The following is a 17,226-nucleotide window of genomic DNA, read 5'->3' as shown; positions in this document are numbered from 1 at the left end:
GGGGAAATGTAACTGTACATTAAAACGATGCTTGGAGTGGGCATTAGTTGCTCCATTCATCTATTTTAAAAGAAAACAAAGTTACATTTGGATTAATAACTGAATTATTTCATGGATCAGCCAGCGTTAGTGTACTGTGTCAGACTCTATCCTGCATTCCTGGTACACTCAGAACTCCTGATGACTTCAGTAGGAGTCTTGCACGTGCTGGGAATGCACAGTATCAGGCCTGAAGAGACTAGTGCTCTTGTATTGGTTGTGGTCATTGAGGAATGAAACTTTTTATTTAGTAACTATATACTATTAGGGGAATAATTATAAATTTGGCTCAATTTTCCTACTCTTTGGCCACTTAGGTCTTAACCTTGCTCCAATCGATCAATAGGAACTTTGCAATTGATTTCAGTGGGAGCAAGATCAGTTCTTGAGGCCCAGATTCATGCCTGGTGTAACACCTTTTAGTTCAAGTGGCATTCCATTATGGATGAATCTTGCCCTTTTGGGTAACACAAGTGGCACAAAGCAGCTGGAAAACATCTTAACCACCTAGTGGAGATTTCCTTAGTGAAGGGTATCCTTGGGTGACACATTGCTACCACTGTGGCTCTAAGCCAGTCCCTGTCCTGGCCTTGTTGTAGGGGGCATTCCCAGGGAATAGGGGCATGGTCAGTGTGTCTCTGTGTTTTGGCTATTCCCAGTTCTTGGAATGACCCCTTGGGGGGGCTTTCACTGCTTTAGCTTATGCCGGATACTTGACGGATCCCAGGCTGATCCTAAGATTGGGGAGAAAACAAAGGTGATAGAAAGCCACCTTTGTTCCCCATTTCCCCTGTCCTGTGCCAAGCACAGCTCAGCTGGACTGCAGAACCCAGCCCTTTGTTTTTAAACCACTGATGTGAGAGTGAAATCCCAGGGACCAATTTCTGCACTTAGTTACATGAGCGTAACTGACTAACTTAATTGGGGGTTGCACTTCTAGAACTGAGAGCATACTCTGGCCTACATCTTCTGTAGAGGGGATTTGCTGAGGCAGAGGAGTTGCAGCCAGTGTCTCCCCCACCCCGTTTTATATACTTATAATTAGAAAAAAGTTTGTAAGTTGCTTCAAAATAAAACTGAGTGTTCTCATTTTTCCCAAATATTTCCACTTAGCCAGATGAGGTATTTACTTAATGGTGCTGGAAAGAAAAGGAAATGTAGGGAAAAGTTCTATAAACTCATCAAAAGCTCAATTTTCAAAGGCAATGTGTGAATCTCTTTTTAAATAAATGACAATTCATTCTCTGTTTACTTTAGGTAAAGAGAAAAATTCATTGTGGAGCACTCATTTTTGCAAGCTAATCAAGAATATTAGGTCCCAACAGATTCATTTAATAGAAATATAATAGGCATTCCTGCTTGTTTTTAATCTTGCCTAGTTGCAAATGCTAAAATGAACAGCAAATTAACCCTGCCTTGGAACAGAGATCCTTTCACAGCTGATATCATCTCTCTTACGGCTTATAAACATTCCAGGCTCCTTGTCAGTACTTCGCTGGCTTTCACTCCTTCCACAAAAGAGAAGAGGGGGAAAGCGCCTGACTACATTTCACTAAAAAATAGAGGAATAGTTGAATTCTAAAGGGAGTACTGCGTGTCAGCTCTGCTGTGTTTCCTAGCAGAACAAAATATTATAATAGTGTCTGAGAACAATGTAGAGCTAAGATTGGGGTGGGGGGAAGGGGGCCTTTTGCAGCTTGGGAGGCTGGTGGGTTTTTTTTTTGTTTTGTTTTGTTTTTTTCCTTGTGCTTTACTAGCCATTTCCTTCATGGCTCCTTATGAACTACTGTACAAGACAAGACAGTAAGACAAGGCCATTCAAGTTCTATAATCAGATATAAAAGATTTGCAAACAATTTGAGATGTTAAAATTGTTCAATGATATCAGCACTAGCATTAGAACTCTAAACAGGAAAAAAAAGATGTAATATTTCATAACGTATGTAATCATGAACAAAAGCCTTTCAAAAAACTATTTTCACTGTGCTAAAGTAACAATCTAGACTTGTTGTAAGTATGTTATTCTTACAAGTAGTTCGCAGTTATTCTTGAAGGCAAGCCTTGGAGTTTCCTTAGCATAGTGCTGCTGGGGAAAATTTTCAGCATGTCCATCTTCATCTCTAGCCTGAAGGGAAATATAATGGCCTATTTAGGGACTTACAAATAATGGAAGAAAAAAATAGCTAAAAGCATAACAGCTCAGATAATTAAAACAACATTATTAAGAAATTTGTTTAAATACGCAGTACACCTTTTAGATATGAGAACTTGGGATGCTGATTGTTACATAGTTTAGGCTGAACATGCAAATTCACTGTGGTGTAATAATTAAAACAACAAGAGACAAACCCAAAATGAAATATTTGAGCTAAAAATTGTGAGCACTTAAGGGTTTCAATTTACTTCATTGCATTTTTCAGGATTACATTACATACGTACTTGTTTAAACTTTTTTTTTTTTACATGCTTAAGCAATTCCTAGATAACGTACCTCTATTTTCATTTTAACAGCAAGGCCATTACAAATAGCTTTTCATACTCATAATTTACATGTAATGCTATTAAAGATAAGTGGATTCTCCTTCCATTTTTAAGTAAAGCTCTGAAAAGAGCAATCATCTAACAAGAACAATGATTCTTCAATCAAATGTGGTAAAATATTTAATTAAGAAGATGCATTAAAAGTTACTGGTTATTTTGATCTACACTGTCAATTAAGAAAGCTGAAGTTTAAATGGAGACATTAACAGAGCCCATTAGCAATATTGCTTGCATATAGTATTTTCCTTCTAATCTACAACATTTTCTGGTTTAGAGTTAAAGCAAAAGGGAGTAGTAGGTGAAAGGAGGAGTGTCAGCAACACACTCATTACACTGTTCATTTGGGTGACACTTGCACTCTGTTCCGCTTTCATCTCATCTAATCCCTGACTGTTCACTCTTTCTCAGCCTCCTAAAATTCACAGCTGAGCTGTCTCTTTCACATATGGCTTGCATATAATTATGCATATTCCATTTTACACTGCATTAAAATGATGAGCTTCTGGCTCCATGCCAGCTTATTTAAATAGGCCCCCAGTGAACTAGGAAAAAAAAAAAGAGGAACACAAAAAAGCCATACAATAAGCAGCAGGTAGCTCGGTTTTCTGTCTCTTTAGATAAAACGTATGTCTGCTGCAAAAGGAACAGCTGAGAATTACCTGTTGTGATGTATGGACTGTGGGAAGGAGGGGAGGAGAGAAAAAACAATGAACACACATCTATGAAGTTATGACAGCACTTACATATTGTTCTTCCTTAATGTAGTGTGAACTGTCTATTTTCATGTGTCATATTCAGAGCTCTGAGAAATTTTTCTTTTTAGTGTTGGCATTTATGAAAGATATTTGCACCTTTTAAATTCTATAACTTGTTGCTTGTCTTCAGATAAGCTTCTGTCCCTCTTTGTGGAGGTGGAAGGTGTTTGGGGCATGAAAGGGGAATGATAGGGTTAACAATATTGAAGTTTTTAAAAAGCATCTATACCTGGTCCAAAGCCCACTGACTCCAATGGTTTCTGAATCAGGCCCCTAACTGTAACTGTGGTGTGGACACTAGCAGACTTCACTTCCCAGGGATGTTATCAATTTAAAATTCACTCATCTGTCTGAAAATGTTTTACAAATAATATCTAAGATAACTATGGTATAACTGTCAACAAGATGAAGGGGAAAATAACTAGGTTTATTTACTTTATATATTTCAAAGCACTTTTGTCTCATCTATTGATCGGTTTCCCCTTTTGTCTGTGAAGATCTCTCACACACTAGCTAAAGAGAAAGATTTTTTTTTTTAAAGAGGAAAATGTGATTGTAAAAGCACAAAAAACTGACAGGGGACTCAAGCAGGTGAAGTACCTGAAATTACTTTTAACTCATTTTTTAACTGATGAGATTTCAGTTCACTATGTCTCTTTTATCTCTTCACTTTAAGAATGAACCCTCCCACACACCCCATAAATTTACCCATCCTGCCTTGTGGAACTAAGCATATCCAGGTTAGACTGTGTTGTCTACTCTGCCTTTTCCCTTTTTGAACGCATGCGTTGTCCTTCCCTCTCCTTCTCCCTCCTTAGAGGAAGTAGGATTTAATTAAGGGTCTCTAGCGGGCTTTATGCCCATACCACTCTTCCATACCACTCAAGTGCAGCTGGGAGACAAGTATCTATAAAAATGCCCCTCTCAGAGTGGAATTTGAGCTTGTCAGCTTTGTGTCCCAAAGCAGCAGTACAGGGCTACTGACTAAGTCACTAGCTTTTCACCCACTCTGTCAAAAAAGAAAACTTATGATACCCAAATGAGAGAGAGAGAGAGAGAGAGATCTGTAGGTCCAAGGCAAGTATCATGTAAGGCTCTGAAGTGCTTCCTGGCTTCCACTGAATACAAGTTACAAAGTAATATCTTTAGATACAGTGTAACAGCCTGTACATGACAGTGTACACATTCTAGCTTGTCAGTGACCTTCTATAGACATGTACTGCTGCAATCTGTAAGTACAAACACACACCTTATAAAACTAAATAGAAATTTGTGTTTATAGTATGTGTGCCTGTCAAAATATACCGTCAAACCCTATTTCGCCCTGCCCACCTAACCAAAATTGCCACACAAGCTGATGGCAATGCATTGCCTCCCCTACTTATCCAAACTTTGTTTTATACAATTTCGAATGTCTCTGACAACTTGTTGGGCAAAATCTGCATGTACCTATACTCACAACAATTTAGCTACATGATGCTATCATTTATGATTGTGGTAAAAGTAAATACAATTCAACTGTCTACATCCATAGTTAAAAATTCTTATTCATAGTGGTCAGAGCTATTTCTCCATACCCAACTACTGTGCATAAATCCTCCTCTAGGTTCTATCAGTTGCAAATTACTTTTGAAAGGCTATACTAATGTTCAGTGTTGTGGGTTTTTTAATAAAAAAAAGGTTGCACTGAGCTTTTTTTTTTTGGGCGGGGGGGGTGCCTCTCATTCACTCGCAGTTGGAACCATTTGACAACCACCTGTGACAGCCACGCTGACAAAACAGTGAAAGGAAGGCAATCTTTCTCAGTCACCTTTCACAAACATATGCCTGTGAGTTAAGAATGGATAGCACGGTGTGTGCAGGCAAATACAGAACATCAAAAACTGTTGTATTTTCCAAGTGGCCCATTGAGATCCCTGATCCCTATCTTTTCTTCTCTTTTACTCCCCTACCATCATCCTCAAAGGCCAAACTTCACGCTGACCTTATAGTGAAGACAGCTCCATTGAGCTGACCATATATTCCTCAAGAGACCAACCATTAGTGCCACTCCATGCTTAGTGGGAGAGGAGTTCTCCCACAGTGACTAAGCAAATTACCTTTGCAGCCCTCCTAGTCTTTGTTTGTCTAGGCCGGGCAGGGACATAGCACTGCACTGCCGCCACATAGCCAGAGTAGCCTATCAGAATCCACATTACTAACAAAAGGAAGACCTTCAGCTTCCAGAGAACCCTGGAATCTTTAACCTCCATTTAAGTCTCAGAGGATGCATACACATAGTAACACTGGTCACTGCAGTATCCCTTTGCTGCCCTGATAGCACGGTGTATGATCTCACATCCTGGAATAGGTCTTAAGAATACTGATCCCAAACCAAAAGTGCAATAAGAGAAGTCACATTGCTATATGTAGTACGCCACAGCCATGCACTGTGTGTAATGCCGTTGACTCACATTGACTGAAATGGGTTTCTCTGTAAAGTTTTTAACAGCTTGTAAGTATTTTTAAAATTCAGGATACAACTTTTAAAAAAAACAAAAAAAACAGTGGGTGTGGAGTGATTTTCTTAGTTCTGTGTTGTGTCCACTCAAGTACTGTGCAAGTTACCTAGGAAAAGAAGTAGCAGTAAGCCATATTCTTTCAGTCCCATGGAAAGAAGCTATATAACTCACTCAAGGCTGTCACCCTTAACAAACAGGAACAACAGCAACCTGCAGAGAAATTTTCTCCTCCCCACGTCACTGGAATTTCTGCATGGATATTTGTTTCTCCTTGACCTTATTCTTAGTGCAAAATTCTCTCCTTGATCTACAGAGCAGAGCTCTTATCCATAGTGCAGGGTTTTTGGTTTTGGTTTTTGCATAGTCCCTTAGTCTTCAGAGAGGAAATTTGTCCTTACCCAAATTATTTAGTATTTAAGTGTAAGATTTTCAAAAGTGCCTAATCACTAAATGCTCTCAAGTGTCTTAGGTGCTTTTTTGCAAATTTTACCCATAAATATTATTGGGAACAAGGCAGGTCATGCTGAATTATTTATTAAACTGGGTTTATTAAAGTTAACGGCCTTCTCTAAAGTAGGACAAAGCTTATAAGAAAAATGCACAAAAATCGCACAAGCTAGCCCATGAAAGTACAGTGCTATTTAGCTAAATATGCTTCAAACACCTGGTTGTTAAGGACAATAATAGCAAATATCTCAGTAACCCAAACTCATAGAATATTTGACTACTTGCATAACAAAACTTGCAGTCCAGTTCCTGTGAAATGCCCTTTCAAACAGATGAGCCATCCCAATGTGATAGTTACATCCAGACACATGATAGATGTGCATGATTGGATGTTTCTGGTACGACAATCAGCTGGAAAAGTTTAACAATGCTGCTGTTTAAGTTGCTATAATTAGGTTTCAAAATTAACATCCCGTTAAGATGAATTTCCCCTGTTCATCTCAGTCCTGGTGCTGTTGTTTCAGTCAATGTGGCTACAGATGCAAAAGACAACAGGGCTGCCATTTTCATTGTGAAGATTATCGTTTCTACCAGAAGGACATGGAGCTCCCTCTTGTCCCCCAGCAAAGTGTATCTTATGAAGAATACAGCAAAACTTGCAGGAAATCCACAGTTAGATGCTAATCCTTGAAATGCATGGTCCTCTGGATTTCTATTGTCCCAGCTAATCAGTTATTATTATGGTTCCTCTACTCACTTCAACCAGTAATGGTAAAAATAGTTCTTCACTTCCATTTCTGGATATTCACTCCATAAATATATTAGTACACTAACTAGCTAAACTGGGGCCTCACCACAAACCCTGAACAAGGCACAGCCCCAGAAGCAGACTGTGGACCACAGTGGGGACTACAACCCGTAGAACATATTCCATTATTTCTGCAATCATGGAATAAATGGACAAATACTGCAATCCCTATTTAGAGGAAACTCCCACCAGTGCTTAAGAGAATTTTGCCTCAGTAAGGTTCCTGGATTTTGCCCAAACCAGAGAATGAGGCAATAAACCACATTCAATTTTTTTTTAACCTTTTGGCCTTCTCACCTGCACTCTGCCCATAAATCCATCTCTGCTGGTACTACTCCTAGTATTCCAAACCTCTCAGTACCTTTCAGACAGCCACTGTGAATTTTTAAATAGGCCACAAAATTGTTTAATAAATTCCCCTAAAAGTCAGATTAGTGAAAAGCAAGGGTTGCAAATCACACTTTTAATAGTCAGTCCTGGACTATTTCTCAGGTCAGTTTGTTTATGGCCACCCCAGGCTAGCAATAAAGGCCCTATTAAATAGTTCCCAAACTGCGGTCTGCGTGCCACCAGTGGTCCTCTTAGCAATTGCTGGTGGGCTGTGGAGAGCTGACTGGTCACATGATGCTAACTCCCCTTTTTTTCCAGCTGCTGAAATGCATTAAAAGACAGCTAAAAATACATTACTTTCCTAATGTTATTTTTCCATGTAAGCAACTGCTGCAGTCGCCACAGGAATGTTATTTGGTCGCCAAGGGGAAGAGAAGTAGTCCAGGAGACAATCCCTCTACTAGAGGTGACTGGCAAAGGAAAATAGTAATTAAGTCTGTGCCCTTTTTTTACTTCTTTATGATGCATTAAGAGGGGGATGGCCAGAAAGGGTTCTTCTGATTTTCCACACACACCTTCTTTCTGCTTATTTTTTTATAGTAGAAACTAAGATGATGACATCAAGAGAATAGTAAACTGTTGGGGGACATGTCCACACCCAGCCCCCTCCCGTGATTGGGCCTGTGCAGCTGGAGAGAACCTACACACAATAGTTTGCTATCCAGTAGGCACAGCGTACTTTGATTTCACTGGCATGCATGGCAGCCACGGGCAATGCCATGGGCTCCACAGCTGGGGAGGGCTTTCTGATCATGTATGAGCTATGTGGTCACCAAGGTGGCATAGAGGTGCCTTCAAGATTCAGTTCAGCTTTGCAGCTGCAGAGTCTAAGCAGATGGCACAGTTCAACATCTTGAAGGTACCTATGGCAAAACTTCAGTCTATCTCTTGGTAAAATTTGTTTAGTGTTTTGGGATCATTTGACAAATAGTGGTTTATAAACATCACTTCTTAGCAGGGATGGATCCAAATCAAAACCATGGGTGTAGTTTTGTGGGGAGAGGGCACTGCCTCCCCAAACTGCAAGTTTTGGGCAGATGCAGAATTCCCCCCCCCACCCCACCCCGCGCCATGTGCAGCCCCATTGGCCTGACTGGAGCTGCCCCCGCAAATACAGAACTCAAATGATGCTATCCTGTTTCTATAATAGCCAAAAGCAAATACCAAATCTGACCACCCCAACACTTAGGAGAATCTGGGTTCAGAAATGGATTTAAACCCCCTAAGTTGGGGAGTTCTGGAGCACAATAGTTTTGGTGAGGATACAGGTTAAGAAGCCAGAGGCCTGGCCTGAGGTTATTATTAGTAAGAAACTGGAGAAGCACATCATTAAGAACTTTCCTTTCCATTATGTCAACATACGAAATACTGCCTGATTTTGAAAAATAAATAAAGGCTCTGTGTGTTAAACAGGCAGTTCCTCTGAGAAAAAAATGCCCCAGGAAAATATAATATTGTGTGACAAAGGAGACAGGGCCGTCCCGTGAAATAACAGGATAATAACTGTTTCTGAAGTAATCCCCATCAAAGTGATCTCAGATAGTAAGGAGCATAATGTTCACTTTCTGACACAGCTTGAGCACATTTGTTTTCTCTGTGCTTGAAAATCTAATAAACAGTTAATTTGTTTTGTATGATCAATAAATACAAATGCCCCTGCAAGGGTTGTGGCTCATAATGGTATCATACTGTGCACTGGATTTTTTTCAGTCACATTTTTCTGGTTTGACAATACCATCAGCCTATATTTAAAATCAAGCTCCAAGCCCCACTGTAATGCAAGCAACATTATAACTGAATCAGGTAAGAAGAGGTAATAACAAATCACTCTAGTGTGCAATGAAATCATACCTTTCATCCCACTACACTTTAAAGAGCCAGTCAAGACCCTGACAATGAATGAAGGACTCAACCCTCTGGATTCATTACCTTTTTTTTTTTTTTAATGTCTGTTTCATATATGGCGTACATAAGCAATTACACTCCACAGGTTTTTGACTCAGGATTTTCTTGTATAAATTATTTATAATACTGTACTCTAACAGAACCTTCCATCTGATGGTCTAGAAGCACTTCATGAACATTAATGAACATCTTTAGTCTCAAAACATGTCTGTAAAGTATGAAGTATTATTCACCCAAGTCCTGAAAGGCATTGAGAACCTACTGCTCTGATGCCTAACCTGCCCTGAGTTTTGTCCCCTTACATAACTTGTGTTTACAAGCAAATCAAGGCAGAGCCAGGACTAGAACCCATACCTCTGTACTACCAGTCTTTTGCTTAATCATGAAACTCCCTTTACGTTTTCAAACAAAAATCCTCTGTTAACAAAGTAAACCTAGAGAAACTCATTTTCCCTTTAAAACTCAGGCACATCCCATCTTCTTCCTTTTTCTTCTGGACACTAAATAGACAGTTTTTGTTATTACTGACTTCTCTAGGGCTGTGCTAACCCTGTCCTGACAGTTCACGGCATAGTGATATATGAGAAGTGTTCAGGTGGCTGACAGAAAAGCTAATTTTTTCAAACCACACAAACCTTGACACATATTATACATTTTTTATATCCAATGCAGAATCTTCAAAGAATAAATATTATAACAAATACATAACATCAGGATAATTTGAAATAAACTTTGCTTATTGCCCCATGAACATTTCTTGGTCAAGTCACAGCTACGTGGGACTTTAATAAGCGAGAGGTTATTCTGCTGATCTGATCTCTGATTAACAATAGGCCCCATTGAGAGACAGTAATGGACTGTGCCTGACAGTTATTGCAGCATATTCACTGGCGGCCTAAAATACAGCTCGAACACAAATGAAAATATACTACATACTTCCTAGCAGATTCCATCCTTGTAATGACTAGCTAACTCCACTGTAGCCAAATGTTCCTAACAATCTCTCTCTCTCTTTGTGTTTTTTATTTTAATTTATGAGATAAAAGCTTTCTTGAATTTATTTTGTGTGGTTCATTGTCAGGGAACTTGAGTATTCCTTTCAATTGATCCTATTAGTACAAGGATTCCAGAATACAGATAAGATGTTCATGTACAGAGAAAGCAAACACTTCCAATTAGCCTCCCAGAGAAAAGGGGAGGCGGGGACATAAAAACAACAATAAGGAAAAAAAAATCCCTGAGATGTTGGTTATGGTTAGCTGAGGCCCATGAACCAAACAAATCACTGTCTCTAATGCATTTGTTTCAGTATAACAGCTTCTCACAGGACTGTAAATATTGAACTAGCAACAAACAGTTTCTCTGATCGTGATGTCACATACAAGATTAATCAACTTGACTTGGAGCATTTTTTTTTTTTTAAAGCAATCCCTAACTGGTTTAATGAACTCTTCTCCCCACTGGCTTTTATAGACTAGCTGTGATCAAGGTACCATTACTATAAACCTTCACCTCCTCCCTCACTGACAGCTCATCTTATTAGCCTCACAACAGTCAATATCCAATTAAGGGATACCAAATTTGATCAATGGAGAAGATAACAATGAGCCTTAAAGACTCAGTGGCCTTTTTAAATTCCTGTCTTTTGTATTGTACAAACATTTCCATGCTCTAAATAGGCCTGGAGAGGGAAAGAAAAGGCCAAATCTGGGTGATAAAGCCCTTCCCTAAATCTGTTGTTCCTGCAGGCTACTACTTAATAAATGTTAAGCTGTGATTAATGCTATGTGTATGTGCATGTGCATGAGGGAGATAGACAGGGAGAAGCATTTATTCTCTGCCATATCTCCATAGTCTTTCTTTCAAAGTGTGACAATGTGAAGCTGTGTTTAAATAAGAAATAAACTTGTGACACAACTTATGGGTGACATGCTACTTGGTCCATCAATACATTCAAATCTAGGGGCTATAACATTTAATAATAATGATAACGTTAAGATCTCCAGGAAGGGACGAACAATTTGGGGGGGTTGGGGGGGAGAGGAACCTAACAGGCAGGGAGCTTAGTTGGAGGGATAGAGGGAGAAAGCTTCAGGACAACCTAAATTTCATCTCCCAGTCTTTCTGAAGATGATGAATGGCTGTAATAAAAGATGGGACAGTGGCAGTTATAAACTGCAGAAAAGTAAAATCTGATTGGAGGTGAGGGACATTAATTACAATGCCAGACAGCTGAACTGGAGGTGAAGGACACAGGTCATCATTATCAACACTTGCTTTGATTATGTACCTTTAGATTACAATTCGTTTTTGATCCCTTCACTCTGAGTTATATCTTCAAAGGCAATGAAGGTTGGTACAGCAGATATAAGGCAGCCTGTCTTTCCAACTTTCCCTGTCTTCCTTAAAGTATTAGTTATTACCATGTGCTGCATTCATGCTGACATATAGGACGTAACTTAACATGTCCAGGGTCTTCCTAGAACTATGCAGAAATTCAGTTCTGAATCAATAGTAGTGCACCTGTGCTTTCTACTATCCTCTGCCATCACGTGCAACACTGCAACACAATATTACCTGGCAGGGTGCCAGCAACATATACCAGGAGAATGGCCATCCAGACTCATGAGAACGTGGATAGCAATCTTCTTAGACAGTGAGAGGTGACTGTGAATTTTATCCTCCGACCATGTCATGATTTTCTTTTTGTTGCACGCGAATTAACTTTGCCTGCCTGCCTGAGTACTGAAATCTATTGGGCAAGGGCTAGTGTTTTCAGTGCTGTGCGCTGGTATCACAGCAAAAAGAAAACAAAAAAAACAAAAACAAACCCTCTACCATTCTCAAAGATGTGCTTACAGATGGAAATGCTTTTACTGGACCAAAGGCACAACCTCAAACACATCTACCATCTCCTCTGTCTCCCTCCTCGATCCTACTCTTTTACTTGCCTCCACTGTCTGTTCCCTGAACTTTCCGCCTCCTACATGTCCCGTACCTGCCTGACTAATGCACATTCCTTATCCACACCAGACTCTAACATGTTCACAACTCTGATGCCTGTCTCCACCTGTGTACAAATAAATGTGTCCATATCGCCCCTGTGTCAGCCAACACCTCAGGTTCCTCATCCATCTCAACGTCCTTTTTGAAATGGTGCTCTGTTTTTAAAGGCCTCCAGGGGTTTGTTCGAACCTATCACTCATCTGTATTTAGTGCCCGCCCAGCCCCCTCCAGTTGTCTAAAATCCGTGACCTTTCGGTCCTTTCCTAAGCACTATTACCAGTGATGTAATAGCCTTGTCCTCTGCTGCTCCTGCTCCCCCTCTTCAAATTTAATCTTACAACATACTTTCTTTCTCCCTAGCCTACACTTGTCATTGCCCCCCTCTCCTCCTGTTCTAATGCTTTAATTTATTCATTGAGTGGGGCAGGTCAGGTCTGGGACATCTGGAGCAATGGCAGATAGTTTTATGGTGCAAGGGTCTCTATAGGCCCAAGGAAAGGAATCAGCCCTGTCTTCTTCACCACAGGCCACGCAGCAGCAGAGAACTGTTTGGTGGCCACTAGTGAAGCCCTCACGCTCCTCCAAATCCTGCTGTGCAGGGGATAATGGCTGCAGGATCCACATAGCAGCTGGTCCACTGACCTCAATCCTATTCCCCAACTGACCCCTGCCTCACCCTCTAAAAACCTGTTATGTAGGATTTTAGGCTTCCCAATGTGCAGGAGTGCAAAATCCTTTCATGGGTTCCTGAATCCTAATCCTGTTGTATTGTGCAATAGCTTCAAAGCCTGTGGTTCCTGTAGTTAGTGCAGAAAAATACACGAACTTTGTGTCTTACTTTAGGGTAGATGTGAAATGACATCTCTCTCTAAGAAGACTCCATAGAGACCTGTACAGAAATGTAACCTTTCATCCTCTGTGCTCAATACAACCTGTTTCCCATTATTTAGCTGACCATTGTCTTTGCTTATGTTATATATGAAAGTAGCAGGTTGCAAGGCTAATGAGAATTGAGTTCCTGTTGCCGTCACTGTACAAAAACAGAGCAGCATCAAGCAAAGAATCAATTCTAAGTAAATCCTTTAAGCAAAATGCTACTCTTGAATGTTGTTTCTAGCTGATGTACCCAACAGTATTTTCTATTCCACAGCTGACTCCACCAAAAGCTAGAGGGCTGTTCTCATTACTGGCTCCCATCCTGCATACCAGAGATATAGAACTGGAATGGGCCTCCTGGGTCACAGAGCCCCAGTCCCTTATCATATAACTTGGTCCATAGACGTATAAACTTCCATCTTATAGCTGGTGACATTGTTTGCCCCCACAACTCCTATTGGAAGGCTTCTCTGATAGTTAGAAATCTTCTTCTAATATTGTGAGTACTGGCTTTTTCAGAGAGAGGAATGGGTGTTGCTTCTTGTTGCTTTGGAGCACTTCTTAAAAACTGTGGCTAAAACTGCTGTAAAGTGAATAAAGCCTCTCTTTTCCCTCAGGGTAGCCATCAGTAATTCTATGGTTAGACAAAGATTGATCCAGCAAGATAGTCACTGGGCTAGAGAGAGATCACAGAATCATAGAATATCAGGATTGGAAGGGACCTCAGGAGGTCAACTATTCCAACCCCCTGCTCAAAGCAGGACCAATCCCCAACTAAATCATCCCAGCTAGGGCTTTGTCAAACCTGACCTTAAAAACCTCTGGGGAAGGAGATTCCACCACCTCCCTAGGTAACCCATTCCAGTGCTTCACCACCCTCCTAGTGAAATAGTGTTTCCTAATATCCAGCCTCAACCACCCCCACTGCAACTTGAGACCATTACTCCTTGTTCTGTCATCTGCTACCACTGAGAACAGTCTAGATCCATCCTCTTTGGAACCCCCCTTGAGGTAGTTGAAAGCAGCTATCAAATCCCCCCTCATTCTTCTCTTCTGCAGACTAAACAATCCCAGTTCCCTCAGCCTCTCCTCATAAGTCATGTGCTCCAGCCCCCTAATCATTTTGTTGCCCTCCGCTGGGTGCTTTCCAATTTTTCCACATCCTTCTTGTAGTGTGGGGCCCAAAACTGAACACAGTACTCCAGATGAGGCCTCACCAATGTCAAATAGAGGGGAACGATCACATCCCTCGATCTGCTGGCAATGCCCCTACTTATACAGTCCAAAATGCTGTTAGCCTGGTGATGTTCCTCCTGGACATATGAAGGTTCCAGCTGACACTGGAATTGGCCCATGAGTCCCTGTGTTAGCACTCACAGGAGTGCTGGAGTGATGTTAATATGGGCTGGTGGGAAGGGAGGGGTGTTATGGAATTTGTCCCCTTTTCCTCCTCAGAATGGGAGCTGTAGCAATAGAATTATAATCTAAATTAATTCCATCAAACAGTGCAATTGACACTGTCAGTTTACTACTGACATCCTAGTGATCCTGTCTGCGTAAGACAACTTTACTGACTTTTTATTTATTTTTTTTTTGTGGGGGGGGGGGGGGGGGGGAGAAGGAATAATTATTTGTCTCCCTTGCTTTGTTTCACATATTAATTGTTAGTAATATTATTCCCATTATCCTAATTATGTGTATTTTCATCACTATATTCTGCTTAGAATTAAACCATTATTACACAGATCTCCATTGTTCCACCTGGTTTAAAATGCTGATGCTGAATCACTGGCTTTGGAGCTGGTGGAAGTGGATTACATGTGAGGGAGAAGGTGAAAGACCTGATGAGACCACTGGCTGTGAAAAGAAAAATACAGGTGCCTCTCCAACAACTGAGACACCTCACAGTCTGCAATGGCAAGAAATCTTATGCAGCAAACCCAAGGCTTTAAAAATCAGACTCTGTAATCCTTTGAAAGCAGCAAGGGTTTCTTTTGAAGGTCTAGGTCACATGCCTGGCAATACCTCATATGGTGTGTCTCTTTTGCCATTTGTTTATTTGCTTCTGGCAGTTTTGGCAGTGAAGTATCAGAGTGAAATGCACACCACGCTATACATATGGTAGGAAGAATCTAGTGCATCAGTTGAATGCATACTGTACTGTATACACATTCTGTTTTATCTCCGAGCACAGCTGTGCTGTAAAGGCTTACAAAATGTGAAGCCTTCTGTGCAGCAAAAACATCGACTAGAGAAGCTGGCCTATAACTTATTAGGCTGCAACACAAGCCAAAAAAAGCCAGAGTTAAAGCTGACAACTCCTGGCACTGTGATTAAAAAGTACAATGGCTTGAGCTAAAGAGGGGGTGTCAGCCTTAACTTTGTGTTTGGGGCTTTTGGTGGTTTGGGTCACAAACGTTAGATTATTTTGTGCCAAGAAAACAATCCACAGGCCCTGCACTTAGCTTCCAGCTAGAGATGTGCAAGCAAATATGCAAATTATTCCCCAAGTGTCCAGCCTGAGTTGCCAGGCTGTGTGCAGTGAGAGGGGTTTCAAGGAGCAGGTGGGGGATGGAATCTTCCCCACGAAGTCAAAAAGCAGCAACGGATCTATTCCATACCTGCTACTGTAGCTCTGAAGCTCCCCTGGCTCCGTGGGCTGAAGTCAGTGGAGCACATAGTGGGAAACAATCCTGCACTGGCTGGACTGAGTAGATTTTTCCATCTGTTATTTCTGTGAACTTCCAGCAAGAGCAATTTATTTTAGTTTGTTTAGCACATTAATATGGATATTTAACAAAACTTTTCACTTTTGTAAAATAGTCCCAGTTTCACAGAGTGGGACTGATCTTAAAATACATGGCTCATTGCTTCACATGTTCTAGGACGGCTCAGTTGTTGAGGGGTTTTTGGAGGAGACGTGGGCTCTTACCCTCCAGGTGTCAATTCACAATACAGCTGTTTCTATTGCAAGAAAGCTCATTGAAACTTAGGGCTTGTCTATTCTACCACTTTTGTCAGTATAACTTCTCCAAGCCTCCTTAGATGACAAATGTATTTGCATCACCCAGCTGGCTATCCTCACAAAGTCTCTCAGATACCATGGTGACCAGTGTAGTATAGATATACTCCATTCTATATGCTCTCCTTCTCTGCTTCCTCAGTTTTCTTCCCTCTGTTTTTTCTTCCTTTTAGAAGGAGCTGCCCTTCTCTAATTTTGATTGCAATTAAAACTAGTTTCATTAGTTACAGTACCTGGTTTTTTTAATCACTTTAGTTCACTCCTAACTCTGTCTTGTTGGCTTTTATGAAAACATGAAGTCCATAATTGCAAGCCACTATCAGTCACAAGTTGTGACAAGTGGAATGAGTAAAATGTATACAATACTAGATCTATAGAAAGGGGAATATGATAATGGCAGCGAATAAAAACTTACAGAATTCATAAAGATATATAATTTCTCTCTTTAATTGGCACACAGAAGAGGATGTTAGAGGTAGGGGGTGGAGTTTGTTCCATTGTTACCGAGAATTGTTTGGGAAATGAGTCAACTCTAAACAGGTTAAAACTGGTGTAGAGTTTCTTCAAGAGAGGGTGAAGCGTCCTAACTTAGATGGGGTTGATCAAATGCTCTGACAGTTCATGAAAGCCTAGATGTTTTTAATTCTCTGTTTGAAAGCTCTGTTAAAGCCCACAATGGATGAAAAATGGTTTAAGTGCTGCCTGCTGTAGCAGAATCCCTGTGGCAAGTATAAGAATGCCTAAGAACAAAGCTAAAAAGAGACTCTTTAAACTACATTTGTTGGATCTGCGTAGATCAGACCATCTTTTTCATTCCTTGCTCACCTTCACACCCACCAACTACCCAGCACAAATCTATTCTATTCATACTCCCACTACAAAGAAAGATGCCCGAGATCTAGTCCTCTGAAGAAGTCAGAATTAAAATACTCACTA

At 40.6% G+C, this 17,226-nt stretch overlaps 1 protein-coding gene across 2 annotated transcripts in view; it reads right to left on the bottom strand.

Annotated features, from left to right (window-relative positions):
• LOC102931073 (sine oculis binding protein homolog) overlaps positions 1–17,226 on the bottom strand; it is a 133,662-nt gene that overhangs the window by 60,506 nt on the left and 55,930 nt on the right. Inside the window, exon 5 of one of the 2 annotated variants that reach the window (XM_043542749.1) lies at positions 2,069–2,164. The exons of the other annotated variant lie outside the window; for it this stretch is intronic. Coding sequence (XP_043398684.1) covers positions 2,069–2,164 — 96 coding nt within the window. The remainder of the gene's footprint in view (positions 1–2,068; positions 2,165–17,226) is intronic. 2 annotated transcript variants of the gene reach the window in all.

This window comes from Chelonia mydas, chromosome 3 (genome assembly GCF_015237465.2).
Source record: "Chelonia mydas isolate rCheMyd1 chromosome 3, rCheMyd1.pri.v2, whole genome shotgun sequence".
NCBI classification, from domain to species: domain Eukaryota; kingdom Metazoa; phylum Chordata; order Testudines; family Cheloniidae; genus Chelonia; species Chelonia mydas.
The sequence above is the reverse complement of the archived record's forward strand: the minus strand, read 5'-3'. Positions and strand labels throughout refer to the sequence as shown.